A 23,045-nucleotide genomic window follows, 5' to 3' on the forward strand; every position below is an offset into this window, starting at 1 on the left:
TAATAATATGCATACATAAACACTTAATCTTTAGCAAACACAGCCCACAAAATATGATGCACAACCTCCTCATATTGTGAACCCTTCCTAAGTAAATCAGCAGCAAGCAGAAGGTTGCCTCTCAACTTTGCAATATTTGCTGCCTCGATGAAGTTCCCCGATTCTTCTTCCAAAGATATGAACTCGTCAAAACACTCTAAGGACTTCAGGAACTTTCGTCTCAAATTCATGGAATCAAAAGCTCGGGCATAAGTCAACATTTTTCTCTTATCATTAATCTCATGATAATGGCTGGCACAGTTCTCCAAAAACTTTTACTTCAGTTCCTCCAGATCTTCACTTCCTTGGACCATTTTTTCATCTACATTTGCATGTTGTTTCCAATATTGAATGTATTGCAATCCCGTGTCGAAGAGTTTTCCTTTCATACAAACGGACGAGCATTTTAAGATATTATTGCCTTTTGCATACACTTCTGCTGCATTCATGTAACATCCGACAAGAACAAAACATTCTGCCGCTCTTTCCAGAGCATATTCCCCACATTTTTCCAAATAAATGTGGCCTGCATTTTCAAAGCAATAGTTTCAGTCATAAATCATGCAATAAACAAGGTATAAAGTGGCAAAATTGTACTTTACCTGCTCTTTCATACTCTCTCAACATGTAAAAGCACTCTGCAGAATCCTCAACCTTGCCAATAGAATAAAAAAATTCAGCAGCCTGCCTCCTGACAATAGAAGCCATTTCGAGATTTTAACAATACAACCGGTCTAGTTTTCCCCCATATGTATCATTAGATCTTTCGAAGCATATGGCCGCCATCTCATAGTTACCCTGATACAACAGCTGTATAACACAATTAAGAGGGATAAATGAGTTGTTAGATTAACATCAGATTAATAGTAAAATAAAATTAATGGAACTTAGAAATAAGATTTATCAACAAGAACAATCGGATGAGTTATTTACGACCTTCAAGAAACAACAAACCTTATAACCACGTGACTTCCACTCTTCAGAGCTGCTTGCAACTTACATTGCTTGTGCAAGTGAATCATCCAACTTCCTCACTTGAACAAGACACTTCTTTTTCCAGTAATTGAATACTGGCTCGGAAAACTCTTTAACATTTTCTCAAATCCACAGTCTTTATGTATGTCTATTATTAAGTGTTTTTGTTAAAGATTAAGTGTTTATGTATGTCTATTATTAAGTGTTTGATTGTTACTTATTAAGAACAAATGACTAAATTTAGTGTGTTTCATTTTGAAACGTGTGTTTTATTTTGTTTTATTAAACTGAACATTTGTTATGGGTTAAATAAGGTTTTGTTTCATTACAAAACCGAGTAGTGTGCTTGGCCTGGTGGCAAGAGGCATTCCCTTGCCCCAGGTTTGAGTCTCCTTCCATCAAGTAGACTTTTATCATTCTTTTCAATCTGCACCAATAGGAGAGTGACACGTGTCTCTCTCGTTAGTACAAAATTCTCATAAAAAATAAATTTTTAAACAAAAAATCTAACGCGTCAATTCCACATCAGCATATATTAGTGACATGGGTATGCCATGTCATCATTTGTGTCCACATGTGATTGCTTAGTCAGCTGGAGGCATTGACCGTCAGTTGACTAACGGTTTCCATCCAACGGGAGTCAGTTTTGAATCAAAATAAAACGTTGTGGGGTCAAATGTTTCAAAAAAACAATAGGGGCAAATTTGCATATATTGTCAAACATTAGAGGTATTTGTTTGCATTATGCCTAATATTTAAGACATATATTAATTTAAAATACATCCCTTTATAATAATAATATTGATTCATACTATCCATACTGAAATAGCGTAAAATAGTTTAGTTTAGCCATTACAGACCAATTCCAAAATAGTCTAACCAAGCAACTAGGACATTCATAAGTACATTCCACTAACTAAGTCAAAATCACATCAAAGGATGTCTTACTGATATATTAATATACTTCTCGATGCTTGGTGTTAGTCAGTACTCCTTACTCCTACTCCTGATCTTTATCTACGCGTGAAAATCATCACACGCTAAGTATATACTTACTGAGGCAATTAAAATAATAAACAATGCAATACAACTCATGCATGAAATTAAATGTTATTTTCCAATGCAATAAGATCACCTTACCTGCATGACTAATAATTTACCATAATAATAATAATATTATAATCATTTATTCCAATAACCATGGCCCAAATGTAAACCTATAAAGACCCTAAGTATTCAAGTGAAATATATATCTACACCATAATGTTAAATCTGCACTAAGCTTACGCTCTAATACTAATCCGGATATGACACATAAGGTCGTGCCCACCACCTGCACTTAGTGTCCTTACACACTAGCGCTAATGTTAACCTACATCTGCTATACTCTATGACATGCCAACTATACCTTGTCCTTTAACGATTTACTTGGGAATATAGTATATTTTATTCATCCATGGCATCGTATAACCATATAATTAACATTAAGGCAGTTCATGCCCAAAATAACGTTCATGGAAAAATATCATATTTGTCAGTGATCAATGCATTATGATTTCACAATTTGACATATCAAAGTCATTTCGATATTATGAATAATGACATAATATCATGCTGATATAAGCAAGGTAGACCCATTCCAAGTCTTCCTGATGATGTATAAAACATCTATGTGCAATATCATTCATATATTGTACTCACCTTGACACTTATATATATTTCAAAAGATGTGCCTCGCTATGCTCCACACTTAATCCTTTTATACTCGAGTTGCTTCAATCACAAAATTAATCACAATTCGTACAAAATCACAAATTGATATCATTACATATGTTAGTATTGTACTAACATAAATACATTTCCAAAACAAAATCCATAATTATACTTGAAACTTATTATATACTGAAATACTTCAACACTTATTAATTCTTTTAATATTGGCACTAACTTTTTCAATTTACAAAAAATGGTCCTTCACTATTTTATCACTTAAATTTTAAATACCAAAATTCCAGCATTGAAATTATTATCAACCAAGTACTGTTAAAAAGGCACAGTTACATTTAAGCACGCCAACTATACGAATATTGCATTTAAATCACCAAACTTTCCAAACTTCCATAATTGTCAAATTTCACATCTTAACACTCATTTCAATTCCAAAATAGAAATTTCCAGCATAGTAAATCAACTATTAAAAAATTATACAATAATTCACAACTTTTCCAAAATTGCCAATTTGATCCCTAACTTTTCAAAAATTACATAATGGTCCCCAAATTTTTATAAGGCTTTCATAATACTTCCTACATCATTTCCATACCTTACATAATTTTTTCATAAATTTCTCATCCAAAAAAGCCATGGTTGAATGCTCTAAGACTAGGGTTTTCGTGATTTTGCTCGATTTTGATTCGATTCAAACATGAAATCAACTTCCATCTAACCTTACAACATCTCTAAAATCAAATCCCTAATCAAATTTCATCAAAACACAAAGTTCTACAACTCCATCATTTGATCGAATATCATAGAGCATTTCTAGGAAGATTGAACATGTTTTAATCTTCAAACAAACTTGAAAATGAATCTACAACCTCAAAAACATCAAGATTCATCATCAATTTCATGAACCCTAATGTGAACACAAACCATAGGATTTGAGATCTTTGAAATCAATCAAGATTAGTGAGCATAAATGGTACCAAAAGATAGTGTTTATTGCGTAGAACAATTTTCTATTTTACGGCTCAACCCGAAATCCAAAGGAAATTGCTCAAAATGAAAAACAATTTTTTTATTACCTTTCGAGGGTTCACAGAAATGGAGAAGAATATGAATAAGTTGGCATGAAATTTTAGATTAATTTCATGCTAATTTAACTTTAATTTAAGCTTTAATGAATATTAAATTCATTTAATTGGGAAAAGACCAATTTACCCTTAATGAAACTTCATATTTACCATCAAACCAAGACACCTCAACCTTATCATCTTCCAAAAGTCAAATATGAACAAACAATTTCAAACTTTACCAATTTTCCCTTGAAATTTCCCAAAAATTATAATCTTGCCACTTTAATCCAATGGTCCAGATTTAACATGGAATTGAATTCTCAAATCCAATGGTTTATATTATTTTCCAACATTTTAAAATGTGAAAAATAATATTTTTAGGTCTAATTTATCATCCTGAAATTTTTCCTGGAATTTCTATTCGATCCGATTTACCAAATTTTTCCTCAAACTTTATTGCTTTATAACTTTTAATACAAAATCCGTACGAAAATTCTAATTCCAACATAAAATCATTCTTGAGGTAAACTATTAATTTACGGATCCAGATTGTAAATTTTTAAAATTACCATTTTAGTCCCTAAATATTTCCAAAGTTTATTCCTTGGTCACTTAACTTTCAAAATTTGTATTTTGGTCACTATCTAAAATGGGTTATTACACTTGCTCATTCACTAAATCTACAATTAAAGGGTAGATTACCCTATATCAGGAGGTTTTCTTATTCTTTGAAACGGTAGTCAAATAAAGATGAATATTAGAATTAGCACTGATCAAGTGGTTCATTGTGAACTTGAAGAGGGTCGTATGGGTGGCTGACTTCTTTGCATATGTGCAACCTCGTGTAAATAAAAAATATGAATTTTGGGATGATCTTGAAAATTATTCTGAAACTGTTATCAAGCTGTGGGTTGTTATTGGAGACTTTAACGATATCGCCTCTCTAAATAAAAAGGAAGGAGTCAACGATAATTACATTTATCTATTAGAATATAGTTAGAAGTAACTATAATTAGTTGGAAGTTTGATAGTAATAATTAGTTAATATTTAATTGTAATTTGGGCTATATAAAGCCTGGCTGAGAAGAGGGTTTTGACCCAAGTATTTTGTAATTCATTTTCACATTGAGTAAAAGAATATCCTCTAATAATTCTATCAGCCTCTTTCACAGCTTCTCATCTCCATTCACTATTGTTTACCTTCCGGGCATCTCCTGGCCACCATGCCTCCTTTCTTACAACCTCACGGAAATAAAAAATCTAAAATTTGGGATGATCTTGAAAATTATTCTGAAACTGTTATCAAACCGTGGATTGTTATTGGAGACTTTAACAATATCGCCTCTCTGAATATAAAGGAAGGAGGCAACGATAATTGTATTTATCACATCATTAAATTCTGTGAAAAATGGGATAGATGCAATCTTTTGGATGCTGGTTACTTTAGGAATAAGTTCACTTGGGTAAGACAGATTAGGGGTTAAACAATTATCCAAGAGCGGCTTGATGGAGCTCATTATGATGTTGGACGGTTGAGATGTTTCGTAATATTCAGACCATCAACCTGGTTAGACAATTTTTGGATCATCACCCTATTTGGCTCGACACTGAGTATACCATTCAGCTTGATAGAAGTAGATGACCTTTTAGATTGGAGGCCATTTGGATTATCTATCCTGATTTTAAGACTGTTTGATGAGGCCTGAGAGAGAAAGAAGCATTATATCGTGGAAGTAATGCTGAAATTGTGAAGTATATTTGTCTTTGGAAAGATACAGTTTCGGAAAATATCTTTGTAAAGAAACAGAACATTCAAAATCATTTGAAAGGGAACCAAAAAGCTTCTCACTACTTTAACTCTATTAGACTCCAAGATTGAGTGCAACACATTTTGATCCAAGAAGAACTCCTATGATTTCAAAAATCTATACTAGAGTGGGTAATCAAGGGTGAAAGAAACACCAGATTTTTTATCTTACCATGCAAATTAGACGTAAACGTAACAAAATCCAGGGTTTAAGTATTAATGATAATTGGATCACTGATAAAAAAGTTGTTACCGACCATATTGTTGAGTTTTACAAAACATTGTACACTAGCAATGATGTGATTTCTTTGGGAGGTCATTACTCTATGTTCAGAACCCAAATTATGCCTGCAGAGAGACTAAAAATCGCTAGTGATGTTACTAAGGATGAGGTTACAATGACCCTCTTTTCTATAAAAAAAAAAAATTAAAAGCGTCAGGACCTGACAGAATCCAGACCATTATTTACAAACAGAGCTGGGATATAATGGGGGATACAATCTTAAACTTAGTGATGCTTTGAGAATAGGTATAATTGATGCGGAATTGTTGAAGGTGTACCAAGTGTTGATTCCTAAAACTGAAAATGAGGATATAATTTACCTTTTTCGACCCATTAGTCTCCTTAATAACTCCTATAAGATCCGGTTCTTTAATAGTTGGTGGGTCTGTTCCAGAACAGTTTCTTACCCGGAAGGAGCACATAAGATATCATCCTCGTTGTCAAAGAAGTCGTCTATACTTTTTCAAATTTTAAAGGAAGGAAAGGGGCCGCGATTTCTAAGATAGATATACAGAAAGCTTATGATAAAGTGAATTGGAATATTTTGGAAGAAACTCTCGCCGAGTTTAGTCTCCCAGAGGAAATGATTTCCATCATCATGTTCTGCATTAAGAATAGTACAATTGAAACTCTGTGGAACGAGGAAAAAAAGAAAAAGCTTTCATCCACAGCAAGGCCTCCGACAAGGAGATCCTCTATCCCCTTATCTCCTTATTCTAGTCCTGGAGCATTTATTCCACATGATATTAGAAATGGTCCATAATAAACTTTGGAAACCTATATAACTCTTTATATGAGGAACTAATACTAATCATTTATTTTTTACAGACAATTTATTGTTGTTTGTCGAAGTTACAGCCGAACAAATTAGCCAGGCTTCGAGACTGGAAGTAAATATCCAAAAAACGAGCATGCTCATTTTTACCAATCTGAAAGCTGAAACAACTAATTATCTTAGCCAGTTAAGCAACATTAGCAGATCCGAGAACCTTGGATCTTACTTGGGAGTGCCTATCACTCACAAGAGGGCGTTTACAAACACATACGACCCATTAGTGGAAAAAGTAATGAAAAGAATGGTCGGATGGAAAAGTAAGGTTTTATCAATAACTGGCAGAAGAACTTTAATTCAATTAGTCACGATAGCGTTACCAGTGCACATCATGCAGACAACCACACTTCCAAAGATTATTCAAAACAAGCTTGATAGACTGAACTGTAATTTCCTATGACGTGGAGGTACTGAATATTTCCATAACCATCTAGTAAAGTGGGAGACTGTTTGCAGGTCGAAATCAGATGAGGGTCTTGGGATTAGGAGCTCGACAGATATGAATCTCGCCCTTATGTATAAGAATGGCTGGAAAATATAGACAAATCAAAACTCTAACACCTTAATCCAATGTGACCCGAAGATCTATGGATTACGATATCACATAGGACCACCGAAATGGCTAACCCAAAAATTTCTTTTAAGACATCTGTAAAACATTTCGTAAAATCCATCTCAAATAAAATAAAGTAAAACATCATAATTTAAGTTTACAAAATATGGGGAGCTATCAAATCATCCAGAATAAATACACTGAGTTTAAAACCAAAATAGATTTATATCTGAATACATAAGGGTCTACAATGGTGCATGCCCTCTAAGTAAAACAAACATACTTTGGTGCCTTAGTTGTCCTGGAATATCTGGTGATGATAATGCTCCTGAACTGGTCACCTATAAACATGTACACGAAATACATTTCATACGTTAAGGTCACGAGCTTAATGTCACACTAATAATTGTAATGTATACATGTATTCACTAGATGAGAGTGCAAGGGTAATAGGTTTGAAGACATGATAATAATGATCTAAAATGTTGAAGTAGGCATCATGGTGTAGCTGAGGATTCTGCATCTCGGAGCTCACATATCTAGCCTTTTTGAAATACCCTCGGGTATTTAGGTGAGACCTGGAGCTACATCAGAAAATTACACCCGCCAACTTACTCCGTCGAGTCTTGAAGCATCTGCTCCCAATCGACTGCTGAAGTGCCTTAGCACTAACTGGATATCCACTGACTGTTGTGTTCTGCTAAAGAGACTCGGGTGTCCTGCCTATTGCTCGAGTGTTAAGCAAGGCTAGTTTTATATAACCATAGTTGTTACTATTTTTAACCGTTCTTATATTAATTACTATTCTCACTTGTAGTTTTGTCTGTTGGTATTTTGATGTTATTGGGTCCCTCAATTCTAATCCCTTCATCATTATATTATATATCCAAAATTGTCCGCTAGTACCGATACTGACTCTCAAGTATCGATTTTGAACTATGAGTATCAATACCCACCTATTGGTATTAATACATGTTGACTATTGTACACTGATAGGGAAAGGCAATATTGATACTCTAGTGTTGGGGCATCGATACCAAAATTAGGATAGATGTTTTGTAAAATACCTCAGTATTGATGCCCCTACTGGGAGTATCGATACTCTACCCTATGTATCGATACTCCCTTGAGTACCGATACCAAAATTATATTCTGGAATCTGATTTGTGTTCCTAATATCGATACCACCATGTGGGTATTGAAACCGGACCTGCAGTATAGATACTCCCTAAATGAGTATCGATACCCCTTTTTTAAAACACTATTTTTACCTTGACCTAAATGATTTACATATGGTAGAGATTAGTTATAAGGGTGTAACCTTTGATCCTAAATTGCTAAGAACTCCCAAAGGCTCAACCAAAAGTGAGTTTCTCATTTCCCCTTGCCTTAGAACTTTCCCCAACTTATCTCACTAAGAAAGAAATCAATATAAGGGTTAGTAACGTTGTTGGAAAGCTTAGTAAATAATTTAAAATGTTTCTAGAGGTATGAATCCTTTTAAAAACAAGCTGGTTTCACTTAGGTTTCTAAAACCCCAACTAAACCCACTTTTTGCTATCTTTAAGAAATAAAGAGATTGAGGGCTTGAATTGAAGCTCTAGACTTGAGAATTGAGATTATTTCCTTCAAACTGACATACTAGGGTTGTAAATCCACCAAGTTCTAAACTTTTCTTGCTCTTTGAAGAGGAAAAAAAGAAGATGAATGAGAACGAAGAAGACAAAGGAGTGTGAGGAAAAAGACATAAGGGACAACATAAGATCACCAAATTTTAATGAAAACCATCTTTTTAAACTAATGATGGTAAAACCTCCTCCTTGGTCCTCCTAACTTTGGTCATAGCATAAAAATGCCATTTTCTTTATCCATTGAGCCCAAGTCAAGCCCAAACCAAAGCTCTTTGTGTCCAAGAATTCCTACAATTATAATGGATTTATTCCGATGCTCACTCAGGTTAACCTAAAACTCTTAACCCGGGATTTAGGGCGTTACAACTCTCCCCTCCTAGAAAGAAATTTTGTCCTTGAAATTTATTTGGATAGAAAAAGTGAGGACACTGAACCTGCATGTTCTCATCGGTTTCCCAAGTTGTTTCTTCAACGCAATGGTTCTTCCACAGTACCTTTACTAAAGGGATTTTTTTGTTCCTTAACTCATTCATAACTTTGGCTCAATTTTGGCTCAATTTTCTTCGAGTTTTGTTTCATGGACTGTTGACTTAGGCGCTAATGATCATATGACGGGCAATTTCACTATATTTTAAAATTTTATCAAGGTGGTTTCTTCCTGTAGTGCTAGCACGATTGATGGTTCACTTTCATCTATCGCGAGCAGTGGCTTCATCCGGATTAATCACCACATTATTTTATCTAATGTCTTTTATGTTCCGAATTTGGCTTACAATATCCTTTTGGTTAGTAAATTGTCTACGAATTTAGGTTGTATTTACTGGATTAAAACCAATATTTATGAATTTTAGGATTTGAGATCGGGGATGGTGATTGGCAATGCTAAACATTGTGATGGAGTCTATATTCTTAAAGCCCCTCGTCTGGTTAAAAAATATGTGCCCTCTACTATTATGTCCTCATTATTTTCCATATTTCCATCTCCTAATGATGTGTCTATTTAAATTGTTTTATGGCATTTTAGGTTAGGCCACCCTATTTTGCTTATCTTGCAAAGTTGTTTCCTAAATTGTTCGTTCATAAAAACCCTATATCTTTTTCTTGTGATATTTATTATCTTGTCAAACACATTTGCAATACATATCCTCATTCTCCTAGTCGTTCTTCCAAGCCTTTTTTAATGATACACAATGATATTTGGGGTTTATCTCGTGTAAAAGGCTTAAAGGGGGTTCGTTGGTTTTTTTATCGATGACCGCTCTCATACCACATGGAATTTTCTCATGCGGGATAAACCTGAGGCTTAGGGCATTTTTAAATGCTTCTATAAAATGATTGAGACCCAATTTCAAAGCTCTATTGGTATTCTTAAGTCTAATAATGATAGTGGATATTTTTCTATTTTGTTAGGGCCTTTCTTTTAGGAAAATGGAATTGTTCATCTCATTTTTTGTATTGATACACCCCAATAAAATGGGGTCGGTGAACATAAAATTCTATCTTTTTTAGGTAACCCGAGCCCTTCTTTTTTCTACTCGTGTTCCTAAGTACCTTTTGGGTGATGCTCTCTTAATTGCAACTTATCTCATTAATAACATGCCCAGTAAGGTTCTTGGATTTAAATGTCCTCGGGATGTTCTTTCTCAATTTTTCCTTCATTTTAAATCGTTCACTACTGTTGTTACTCTTGGTGTATTTGGTTGTTCTATTTTTGTTCATGATTATACCCACACTAAGTTTAAACTTGATCCTCGGGCAGTTCGATGTCTCTTTGTTGGGTACTCCTCTCTTCAAAAGGGTAATCGGTGTTACTCGCCTACTACCAAGAAATTGTTTACTTCAATGAATGTTACCTTCCTTGAACATAAGCATTTTTTCTCTAAATCTGAAATCCAGGGGGAGAGTGGGTGTGAATTTAAGCTCTTTCTAATTAATATTGAACTACCCATCAACCTATCTCCAGCTGAACCTACTAAAACTCAGTCATTTCATGAAACAATCACTCAAATACCACCACTATACCTGATATTGAACCTACTAAAACTCATACATTGCCTGAATTAATCACTCAAACACCACCTAATACCACCACCATAATTTATACTAAAAACCTACACCAAATCATTAATCCAATTAAATCGACTCAAACACCAAACCCATCTATATCTTCATTTATTTCCCAGACCGATCTTCTTACCTACAAAAGATGACCCAAACACACCTTACTTGTCCTCACACCGCTGAAGCATTGTCAAGAGCCCGAACCAGGCTTAAATTCCTTGGAAAGTGAAGAAGGTGATCAGAGTAATTTGAATGTTTTGGTTGATACTATTGAGTTACTGATTGCTCAAAGAGTTGGAGTAAAAAGGTGTACAACTCATCCTATTAATGAATTTGTTGCTTATGGTAAACTAATTCCTGGTTTTAAGATATTTACAACTAAGATTGATAGTATCCATATTCCAAATACCATAGAAGAATCTTTAAAAAGTCTCGAATTAAAGAATGTGATAGAATAAGAACTTTTGACTTTTGAAATCAACAAAACATGGGTTATTGATGACCTTTTTATAGACAAGAAAGCAGTTGGATGCAAATATATCTTTACAGTCAAATATAAGGCAGGTGGCAGTATTTAGCAGTATAAGGCTAGACTTGTGGTAAAAGGGTTCACTTAAACTCATGGTGTAGACTATCAAGAAACTTTTTCTCCGGTGGCGAAACTCAACACTGTAAGAGTACTTCTATCCTTAGTAGTTAATAAGGATTGGATACTTCATCAACTTGATGTCAAGAATGTATTCATCAATGGAAATCATGAAGAGGAGGTTTATAAGAAAATTCCACCGGGGGTACGTATGCAATCAAAATATCAGCAAGTATACAAGTTGTTGATGTCAATATATTGATTGAAATAATCTCCTCGGGCTTGGTTCGATAGATTCACGTAGGTACTTTTGCAAGACAACAATAAGCAATATCAATCTGATCACACTCTATTTGTAAAGATCACTCCAAATAAGAAAAATAAAATCTTAATTGTCTATATCGATGACATCATCATCACAGGTGATGACTCAGAAGAAATCAAGAAATTGAAAGCATTGCTAGCAAGAGAATTTGAAACCAATGACATGGAAGTGGCAAGATCGAAAGAAGTGATTGTCATAAACTAAATAAAGTACATTTTCGGCATACTCTCTGAAACTGGGTTTACTGGTTGCAATCCTTCAAAAACTCCCATGGAAGCAAATCTGAAGTTAAAGAAATATGGAAGTCAAATAAATAAAGAACAATACCAAAGATTAGTAGGTAAACTCATCTATTTGTCATTTACTGGACCTGATATAGCCTTTTTTGTTAGTATTGTAAGTTAGTACATTAATGATCCTAGAGAAGAACATTTAAAGGAAGTACATCAAATTTTGAGGTACCTAAAGATGACACCAGGGCATTAGTTAATTTTTAGAAAATATGAAGATAGAACAATCAAGGTGTTCTCATATTTAAGCTGGGCTAGAGAATTAACAAATTTGATATCAACTTCTGGTTATTGTTCGTTTGTATGGGGAAACTTGGTGACTTGGAGAAGCAAGAAACAAGTCGTAGTTTCTAAGAGTAATGATGAAGCTGAATATCAAGTGATATGACTTGGAATATGTGAAGGTATTTGGTTATAAAGACTCCTAACTAAGCTAGAAGTTTCCAAAAGAACCTATTTTGAACTTCAGAGTGATAGTAAGTCGGCCATAAGTATTGCTAAAAATCCAGTACATCACGACAGAACCAAACATGTGTAAATTGATAGACACTTCCTTGCTGAGAAGGTAAATGACGAAACAGTAAAGCTAAACTATGTCTCTTCAAAAGATCAACTAGCCAATGTCTTGACTAAGGCGCTTCCAAGGATCAGTTTCGATGAGATTACATATATGCTGGGTCTCTATAATATCTACTCCCCAACTTGGGGGAGAATGTGAGTTATGTTGTGTTTAGATTAATGTCATACTTTAACACTAACTCTAGAATCCTACTTTGTAGGTAAGATAACTATTAGTGTCCTATTTTAACATTAACTCTAGAATCCTACTTTGTAAATAAAATAACCTTTAGTCTATCTAGAACTCTTGATAATATAAATATCCCTATTGTATTCTCACAATTTCTGAAGTGAAATAAAAACTTTTTTTTTTGAGAATTCTATTTCTACAAATTGAAAAAACATAATATGAAGAGAAGTATTATTATAATTATCCCTAAATATATAAGGTATAATTATATTATTTTTAGGTCAAATCAAATATTTTTCACCCAAAATCTGAACTGAAATTATCTTCTAAAAAATACGACCCCACTCGACTCAAACTTGAATTTTTTAAGGAAAACCCTGACCCAACGAGTTAGGTTGGAACTCGTCGGGTTCGGGTCTCGTGTCCATCCTAGTTGGACGAGGTTTCCGACCAACCATACCCATCCTGAAATATGTACACTATTCACCCAAAACCTAATCCGACCTAGGTTTAGGGTGACTTCACCCGACCCAATACCCAACCTGTCTTTTGAGATAAAACCTGAATCTGATCCAATTTGACCTATCACATACATATTTATAAAAAAAACAATAATTTTATTTGATAAAATAAGGATCTAATTGGAAAAATTATATAGATATGACTATTATTGCAATTATTCATAAATATATAACGTATAATTATATGATTTTTCGGGTCGAGCTAGATCGAATATTTTTCAACACAAACTCAAATTATAACTCGACCTAAATTTATTTTCTAAAAAGCACAACAGACCTGGCCTAATGGATTCGAATCAAAACTTGTCATGTTTGAGTCTTGTGTCTATCCTAAAAATAATATGTTGGTGTGGTGAATCTACTTTATATTTAATAATTTTTTAATGAAAAGAAGTCAATTTTTTAAAAAAAAAATTGACCATTTAAAATCACATGTGATAATTTTAGTAGGATAAAAGATTATTTTTTTAGAAAGAAAATATAATATAAAAATAATATTAAAGAAACTTTATATTATAATATACTCAATAAATCCATTTAATCCAAGGCCCTAATGAGGTCCAACCTAATATTAAAGAAAATATAATATACTTTGAAAAATAAAAATGGACTAAATTATTTATTATGCAAAAAATATTTAAACATGACTCAATAAATCCATTTAATCCAAAGCCCTATCGAGGTACAACCTAAACCCAAATTTGAAGCTTCAAACTTTAATAAGCTAAAATGGAGCTTTATATTTTTTAGAAATTTGAAATTTAAAAATAATATTAAATAAATTCGTACGAAATTCAATATTGATTCTAGATTAATATTTATATATGATTGCAACTTTCTGGCGAAGTTAGGGAAGACAAGGGTAAGAGATTGCTTGAGATCGAATCGAGACTTAATATCAATATATACTAAAAGTATCTAGAATATAAGTTCACTTTTTTTTATAATTAATTTAGGATAAATACAAAATAATATATATTTAAAGATAACTTTCAATCACTTAATATATAATTTATTTAATGTTATTTCGTCACACAGTTAATAATGACGAAATTAGGAGATGACATGTGTTTTGGCTCTCCTAAAATAATAAAATCGTGCAAAAGTCCCTTCAAAATTTCATTTTTTTCTCCCTATTTTTGTAGTTAAAAACAATCAAATTAAAAGTTAATACAATTATAAAATTATATTTTAGCTCTCATAAAAAATTACAATTCAATTTCACCTCCCTGGGAAAAAAATACAGCTTCTCCCTTGACAGATAGGATCTTATAAAATCATTTTTTTTAACTTATGTTCAAGTTAGGTCAATTCAAATTTTTTATAAGATGCAGTCAGATCTAGTACGTGCTTAAGGTGAAAAATGCCTAACTCGAGACGACCCACGACAATAATATATTTAGAAATAATAACATTAATATCCATCTCTCACTATTTTTTTCAATTTTGTGTGCGTGCGTGTGTGTATGTATGTATGTGTACATATTCGGTCAATCGAGTATGATTTTTCCTTAAAATCATATTAGATTTTGGGTTGAGTGTATTCTCTCTAAACAGGGTCGGGTTGAGTGACAGGTGGAAGAGTTAGAATGCTTGAGTCAAATTAGAATTTACTAAAAACTCAAACTGATCCAACCGATGCTCATCCTTATTCCCACCAACTACTAATTAGTCTAGTAAGATATGACATTACGTCTCTTAAATAAGTTTAATAGTTCAAATTTTGACCAATTATTCATGTTAAGTATAATGAATTATTGATGCCGAAAATTGGTTGTCTTAATATGGCGTTAAGAGGTTCGATTAATTGTGTTCTAGGTACTTTTGGAAAGGAACAGATTCGGGTGCCACAGGTGCCAAAGTTAGTTTAAAACAACTTTGTTCGTTGAAGTCGGAAGGTGGCCTAGGATTGAAGGACACCAAAAGTTGAAACAGAGCTTGTATTCTTTTCCTTATTCGGAAAATTCTGGCTGATGATGGTTCATAATTGGTGACGTTGGTCAAAACTTATGTGTTTAGGGGGGGTCAATTTTTGGCAAGTTAATAGTAAGCCTTGCACTAGTTGTATTTTGCAGAAGATATTGGATCTTAAGGAGGAAGCTTGGGCTCTCTTTTCCCTGTTGTTGATGTCTGCGACATTAGCACTAGGTGGATTTGATCCTCAATTCGGCTTGAGGGTGAGAAGGTTGCGTGGCAGAAGACTTTATGGTTCCCTCTTCATATCCCCAAGTATGCTATCATTGGGTGGATGGCCATTCATGGGTGGCTTCCCACCAAGGATAAATTGTTGCAAATGTGAGTTGCGATTGATGACAAGTGTGTGTTTTGTAGTGGCCTTGAAACTCGAAACTACTTGTTTTTTTAGTGTGTTTTTTACAGGGGCATTTGGGAGGCTATTCTAGCTCGATGTAATCTTCGTAGGGCGGTAATAAGTTGGGAGGAGGAGTTTGTTTGGGCTACTGTCACCTTAAGGGTGCGTTTGGTTCATGGAATATAAGATTACCAGTGGGAATAAAAGATTACCCGGGAATAGGATTACTGGGAATGTTGTATTTTGTGTTTAGTTGATTTAGCAGGAATGTAAGATTACTGTGTTTGGTTAAATGAATAAAATATTATTGGAATGTATATTTGACAAAATTATCCTTATTATATATTTGTATAATATTATAAATTGTAAAATATTTATATATTTTCTTTAGAAAATTAAATTTATAATATTTATATATTTTTTTACAAAATTTAAAATATAAAAAAGATTTAATGAAAGGGTAAAAAAAAGTAATCCCTTAACTTCATGTAAAATTTTAATTATAGACTTTTTTTGTAAATCTAAAATAATTTAAGGATAAATTTGTAATTTAACCTTCGTAGAATTTTTATTATTCAATGACAGAAGAAGGATATTTTTGAAAAAAAATAAAAATTTAAGGGCATTTTAGTTCAAAACACCGGTAATGTTACAATACCTAAGGGAAGGGAGGTAATGGCATTCCCGGTAATATACCCCAAAAATCTACTATTGATAATAAAACATTACCGGGAATGAGATTCACGGCCAACCAAACATGAAAATCCCTCAATCCTTGAACCAAACACCCCTTAAGGGTAAGTCGTTGATTTCCTTTATCCTTAAGGTAGCTCAAAATACTCTAATATATTGTGTTTGGGAAGAGAGAAATGTCAAGCAATTTCATGGTGTGTCTAGAGATCATCTTGTTATCTTTGATATTATTTGTAATATTATTCGAGTTAAGCTTATATATAGGAAAATTGAAGGGAGGGATAGTGTAAATTGAGAGTTTTGTGAGAGCTAAGGCTGCTCATTGTAGGGTGTCCTGTTTTTGTTGGATATCTGTTTGTTTGTAGTAAGTTATCTGCTTCTTGTATAAATACACACATACTTATCCAAAAAAAAAAAAGTCTTTGTAATATCCGGCCTAAATTAATCTATAATAAATCAAATATAAAAAATTAAGCTTGAAAAATATAGGGAATCAGCCAGCTAGAAAGTCAATTAAATAACAAAACCCTAGCTAGCTATTATAGAGTTTGCCGCACCTACTGCTTTTTGCTATAGAGGTTTCTACAAAACTATCATCAATAGTGGGGAATATACTTCTTTTTTCTCATAGAAGCTGAAAGAGAGAAGTAGTAAATGTAAATCTCAATCACATTATTAGGTTTAAATCGAGTAAAAGCTCATCAGGTCTATTTCAATTGTGCTAAAATAATCATGCATTATACACAATAACATTATGGTAAAATTCTCTCTTTTTACCATTGGGTTGCAATCAAAGATGCATTGTGGTAAAATTCCCACAATTAACCATTCTTTTCTACACATTAATTCCTAATTAAGTTACTCCTTCGAGCAGGATAGAGAAGACAAGTGAACATTTCCACCATTTTTTATCCAATTTAATTTTATAAGATCGGTTTTTTATCCTAATTTAGTTTTAGGTTGGATCTGTTCTTAAAGGATGAGATCGGATCGAGTTTAGATTTAGCGTAGAAATATTTGATTTGAATCAATCAAAAAATAATAGTATAATTGACATTTATATATATATATATATATATATATATATATATATATATATATATATATGGAAAATCGCTATAATACTTCTCTCTGTATTTTTTCAATTGAATCCTTATTTTACCTAATAAAAATGAAAAATATATATTTATGTCGGATCATTCTGGTCAAGTGTAGCTTTTCACAAAAAAATTATCAAGTCGAGTCGAATATGAGCTTTTACTCATAACTACCCCTAATTGAAAATATAACTATCTCTAAATAAATTGATTTAGTGAGACAAGATATTAAATTTCTTAAATAAAATTAAAAATTCGAATCTTAATAATTATAAATAAAATAACCTTAACTAGAGAATTGCCCTTTACAAAATTCGGTCCAAATTAGTGAGAATCAATGGCTAAAAAGGATTATTAATGAATCAGATGTCGAACAGTCAACATATGTGAACGTTGACTGGGACCTGCCATCCCTATATTTTAATTCAATTATTATTTAACCAGTTATTTTTGTAATGTTATTAGTTAATCAGTCAGTTCAGTCGAATTTTTCATGTAAACTGACTTACTAATAAATAACTGACCAGATCAAAATCATTTGTCTAAAGCAATCAAAGCGAAGGGATATAACATGGGCGGATTATTTCAGTTACCGAAGTTTTTTTAAAAAAATGGATTTTCTTGCTACTGCCGGAATTTATTCCAATATGCATGATAAAAAACCCGACAATTCATCAAAACTAAGCATTGATACAAATAGAGAGATCCCAAATTCATCAAACCCATTTCCAAGTATCAAAAAATAAAAACTTAAATCAAAACCCTTCACTAAATTTCTGAACACAACCATAGAAACAGTCGACAAAGGTAACATGTTCTTTAAGGACATAAGATATAAAAATTAAAAAGGCTTCATCAAAGAAAAAAATGAACTAAAGAGAACATTACCTTAGAAACAAGATTGTTGAGAACCAGCGGCAAACAAAGGGATTGTCAAAACAAGGACTAAACCAAATCCCTAAAAAGAAAAGAGGGAAAGGGTCAAACAGAGTAGCCAAAGAAATATATCAAACAATGGAAAATTCAGCTCCAGCAAATTTCATAAAGGAAGAAGAGGGAAAAACCAATAACTGAGACGATTAAAAACAAAGTCCAAAAGGAAAGCATAGTTCAGATTACCTCGAGAAGGAGTGGGAAGATTAGATGTTGCTCATGAGCGAAGGTAAACGATAAAGAGAGAGGGAGAAAAAGGGTATTAGCGTGCGTCTGAATGATTAAGCGTAATTTTAGACTCTGAATCGGTCAGCAATTCCAAATCATTCAGAGAGAAGAAATTATGGGAATCAAACGCGCTGAATCGGTCTGATTCAGCATTCAGATCTGAATGATTCAATTAAGAGGTAAACAAACAGCCTCTTAGTTTTGAAACAAGGTGAATTAGATCCCATATCCCCATTTTTTGGGGTACAATTGTTTTTAGATCCCTCCTAAGTGAAAGTAGGCAAATTGAGCCTTGACCTACCATTTTTTTTGTTTAAATACTTTTTAGGTCTCTTTTGATTTCAAAATTAAATAAATTAAGTCTTGACCTCTTTATTTTTATTTTAAATTGACGATTTAATAATTAGGCTATTACCATCATTTTATTCTTATTTATGTTTACCTTTTCATCCTGACTTCTCTCTGGCCAAAATTAAACCAATAAAAAATGAACAAATGTGAAATTATAATTTTAGTCCCTATATTTTACTTTGATAGTATTTAATTCATTATTTTTGTAATGAAATTAGTTAATCCAGATATTCAACACCATCAATTGTTTTAGTTAAAGTATTGATGTGAATTTCTTAAAAACATCCATGCCAACGTGATGAATCAAAAGGGTAATAAAAAACTAAATTCGAAATTTGAGCAAAGTGAAGGGATCAGAACCAAATTTGAACAAAAAAGATAGTCTTGCAAAGTCATGTCGTTTGCCCTTAAAGGAGCCAACCAACCTTAACACCCCCCCCCCCCTTCCCCACCCCAAATTTTTTCACCAAGAGTGCCCACTGTTTCTCTTTTGCTACTTTTTTTTTCTGTGATCTCTCGAGTGTTAAATGAGTGTCTCTTTTTGATTAGCAGACAGACATGGGTAGCGCTCCATGCTGCGACAAAACAAACGTGAAGAGAGGGCCTTGGTCTCCTGAAGAAGACGCCGCTCTCAAAAGCTATGTTCAGACCCATGGCACTGGTGGTAACTGGATCTCTTTGCCCCTTAAAGCTGGTACCTAATCAACCCTCTTTTTCGTCCCTTAAAGCTAGGGTTTCCTGACAGCTTCTTTGTTGATATTATTACCAAGTTCCATGATCTTGGGTTCCCTTTTTTTTTTAAGGCCTAAAGAGATGTGGCAAGAGTTGCCGCCTGCGCTGGCTTAATTATCTCAGACCAGACATTAAACATGGAGGGTTTACCCAGGAGGAAGACGACATTATATGCAGTCTCTATACTCAAATGGGAAGCAGGCAAGTTGTTGTCTTGTTCATGTCTTTGTTTTGTTCAGGATAATCAAGGATAGATAAAAGAGGTTCGTCACCATCATGAAAATTTTAAGTTTTCATATGATTTAGATGTATTTTTACATATATTTATTAATAATACGTTTACGTTTAGTTAAATTTTAAAATTTTACCCTTTAAAACTTTATGAACTCACTAAACATAAAATCATGTTTTGGTCCAATAAAAAAAAAACTCAACTTGTGATTGGTTTTAGGTGGTCTCTCATAGCATCCCAACTCCCCGGAAGAACCGACAACGATGTGAAGAACTACTGGAACACCAAGTTGAAGAAGAAGCTACTCGCCGGAAAAACGACAAGCTTTAATACCGACAACAATGGCGGTTTCAGTTTCACCGATGCTGCTGCTGGTGTTGGCTATGGATTCTCTGTCAATAGTACCTCTCAAAGCTTGCCTTTAGACCCGGTCATGCGGTTTAATTCTCACCCGTCATGTCCGAATCTGGACAACAACATCGTCTTCGTCGCATCCCAAGAAGAATCCGCCGTGTCGGATTCCGCGGGTAATGGATATGTTGGAGATACGGACTGTGTTCTGGTCTATGCTTATCATCAACAACAGTTTAGCTAAGAGTTGTCTTATGAGTTCATCAATGGCGGCGAGATTGGTGTTCCGACTTCCGAGTTTAGCTGATTTATCTCATGCTGACATAAAGGTTACTCGAGGACTGAATCAAAGCGTCGTTGACCCATATTGAACGTGGAATCAAGTTTAAGCCCTGTGAAAGAAAGATATGATATTATATATTCACATGCTTTTGTATCTGTTAATTAAATATTAGGGTTTATGTAGATAAACAAAACGGATTACAATGACTTGTGTTGGATTCAAGTCAAGCAAGGTTAGCTTAAATTAATCTATGATGTTGATGTTTTACACTCTTTAATCTTTAAATATCTCTGAATGCAACACTTCAACTACAAGATTATATATATACAAAAGTAGTGACAAATTTAGAAATTTAAGTATGATATCCAAAATTTTTATTTTTATTTTTTTTAAATAATGGGTGTGCAATTTTTTCCCTTTTTTCCTTATCATATTAAGTTAAATTTAATTAATTTTCTAAAATAATGAATGCTCTTGACCCTTATGAGGGCTTAGTGCATATGTACATAAGAATGATCCTAAGTCGGGTTAAGTTGAGTTTTCTCTCACCCAAATACCATCTAAATATAACATCTCTTCACCCTTTAATCAAGTTTAGAAAAAAATTTACCCATTGAAAATCAATCTGAATTTTAAGATAAAAACCTACGCATAATCCTCTCTCTCTATATATATGGTTTGGGGGATTCCATCATCATGTCTGCCTGTTTTTTGGATGTCACGAAAGTTGCATGGCATAAAATCTCATCATGCATTTGCTGTAAACGTGTTATCTTCTTACAGTAACCATAAAATCTCTATTACAGTTTGTGGCAATCTCAAGGTGCCCTACCTGCCAGGATTCTTCCTTTAAGTATTCCACGCGTATTTGAATACAAATACAGAAAACCGTTTGTTATAAATGTACGTTCGTATAATATGTCCACGTATAGTACCGGCAACCCTTCTATTTCATTGATCATTGTTTCAAAACCACACTACCGAGTGAAAAAAATGTCAAATTGCTGTTTTAGTCACTTTACTACCCTCAAATTTAGGTCTAAACTCTCTACTTGATGAAATTTAGCCCCTCTTTATAATGTTGTTAGTAGTCTAAGTTTAATAAAAAACAACTTTAACCATTTATCCGACATACAAAATTTATTATTGTTTGAACATGATCAATTAATTTCATATAGATCGAGTGATCTCAATAGTAAAAGAAAAAATGTATTATTATCCCTAAAAATTTGTAGTGTCAGTCGATTACAAATGTGGATACCCTAGATCCTTGGGCATCCAGGTTTGGGTTCGGGTTCCAACTAATATAAATCATGTGTGATCTTACTAGCTAGTTTTCATTTTAGTTGTTGTATAATCTGATAGACTACATCTCAATTTTTGTATATATAATGTATTAAAACCCTAATTCGACCCCACATAAAAAAAGTCAAATCTACAACTCTAAATACATTCTAACCTTAAACCACAAACTTGCTCAAGTTTATTCATATAGTCAAACATAAATTAGAGTTTTGAACTCCCTTAATTTTATTAAATATAATTATTATGAATGATAAAATTATGTGTTCAGTCTTAAAAAATTATAATTCAATCTATTATAATTAAATTTTCTGAATTTGAACCGTCGTAAACCTTGTCTTTGCCTTCACAAGGGATGTTGAATTTTCTGAATTTGAACCGTCGTAAACCTTGTCTTTGCCTTCTTACCAAAGTGTTTAAAAAAGACAAACATTTCCGCCCATTGGATAGGCCACCATTGCTTCCCTTTCTTGCTTGGGGACATTAGATAATTTAATTTAGTGCTTAATTAGTTTATTATGTATTTAAAAAATGAAAAACGAAGGCCCCATGTTTCATGAAATTTGACTTTCAATCCCAATGACATTAGTATTATTCAATAAAATTATAGTTGTGGATGTCTGTGATGATGACGATTCATCTTTATAAATGCTTTAAACGACGAATTATATGATAAAATTATTATATTAATTTAGTCAGTGTTAGTCTAATTCTAAATCAGTGAAACGAATAAACGTTTTAAAAACACATGAACATAGAATTGTTCATTTAAACAAGCTGGTAATTAGATAAAAATATTTATGTTTATATAATTTCTAGATTTAATTTGTAACGTGTAAAATTTTTATTTATTACATAAAATAACGGACTTATTTAACAAAGGATATAACCATACTCTTCAAAAAAATTCAAGTACAACCCAATTTTGTATTTTTAAAATTTTTATATTTTTCGACAGAAAATTTTTTCAATCAGTCCAAATCCTGTCAGTTGATAAGAGAATTTTAATGTTTGTGCTTATTTTTCTTGGACATAGACCATTTCAAAAATCATGGTTTATTTTAAGTTCAAATTTCCCCATGAATT

The 23,045-nt window shown here is 32.9% G+C and overlaps 1 protein-coding gene across 1 annotated transcript; it reads left to right on the forward strand.

Moving 5' to 3' along the window:
• Positions 1–19,542: 19,542 nt before the first annotated feature.
• Positions 19,543–20,767, forward strand: LOC120197460 (transcription factor MYB36-like). The gene is made up of 3 exons (XM_039198983.1): positions 19,543–19,753; positions 19,863–19,992; positions 20,243–20,767. Exons 1-3 carry the CDS (start codon positions 19,618–19,620, stop codon positions 20,616–20,618), a joined length of 642 nt encoding a protein of 213 aa, XP_039054914.1. The 5' UTR covers positions 19,543–19,617; the 3' UTR covers positions 20,619–20,767.
• The last annotated feature ends 2,278 nt before the right edge of the window (positions 20,768–23,045 follow it).

This window comes from Hibiscus syriacus, unplaced genomic scaffold (genome assembly GCF_006381635.1).
Source record: "Hibiscus syriacus cultivar Baekdansim isolate YM2019G1 unplaced genomic scaffold, ASM638163v2 tig00117048_pilon, whole genome shotgun sequence".
Taxonomy (NCBI): Eukaryota; Viridiplantae; Streptophyta; class Magnoliopsida; order Malvales; family Malvaceae; genus Hibiscus; species Hibiscus syriacus.

Coding starts and splice junctions, on each gene's coding strand:
- LOC120197460 (XM_039198983.1), top strand. CDS start 19,618: ATGGGTAGCGCTCCATGCTGCGACAAAACAAACGTGAAGAGAGGGCCT. Junction 19,754..19,862: donor CTCTTTGCCCCTTAAAGCTG/GTACCTAATCAA, acceptor TTTTTTTTTAAG/GCCTAAAGAGATGTGGCAAG. Junction 19,993..20,242: donor TATACTCAAATGGGAAGCAG/GCAAGTTGTTGT, acceptor GATTGGTTTTAG/GTGGTCTCTCATAGCATCCC.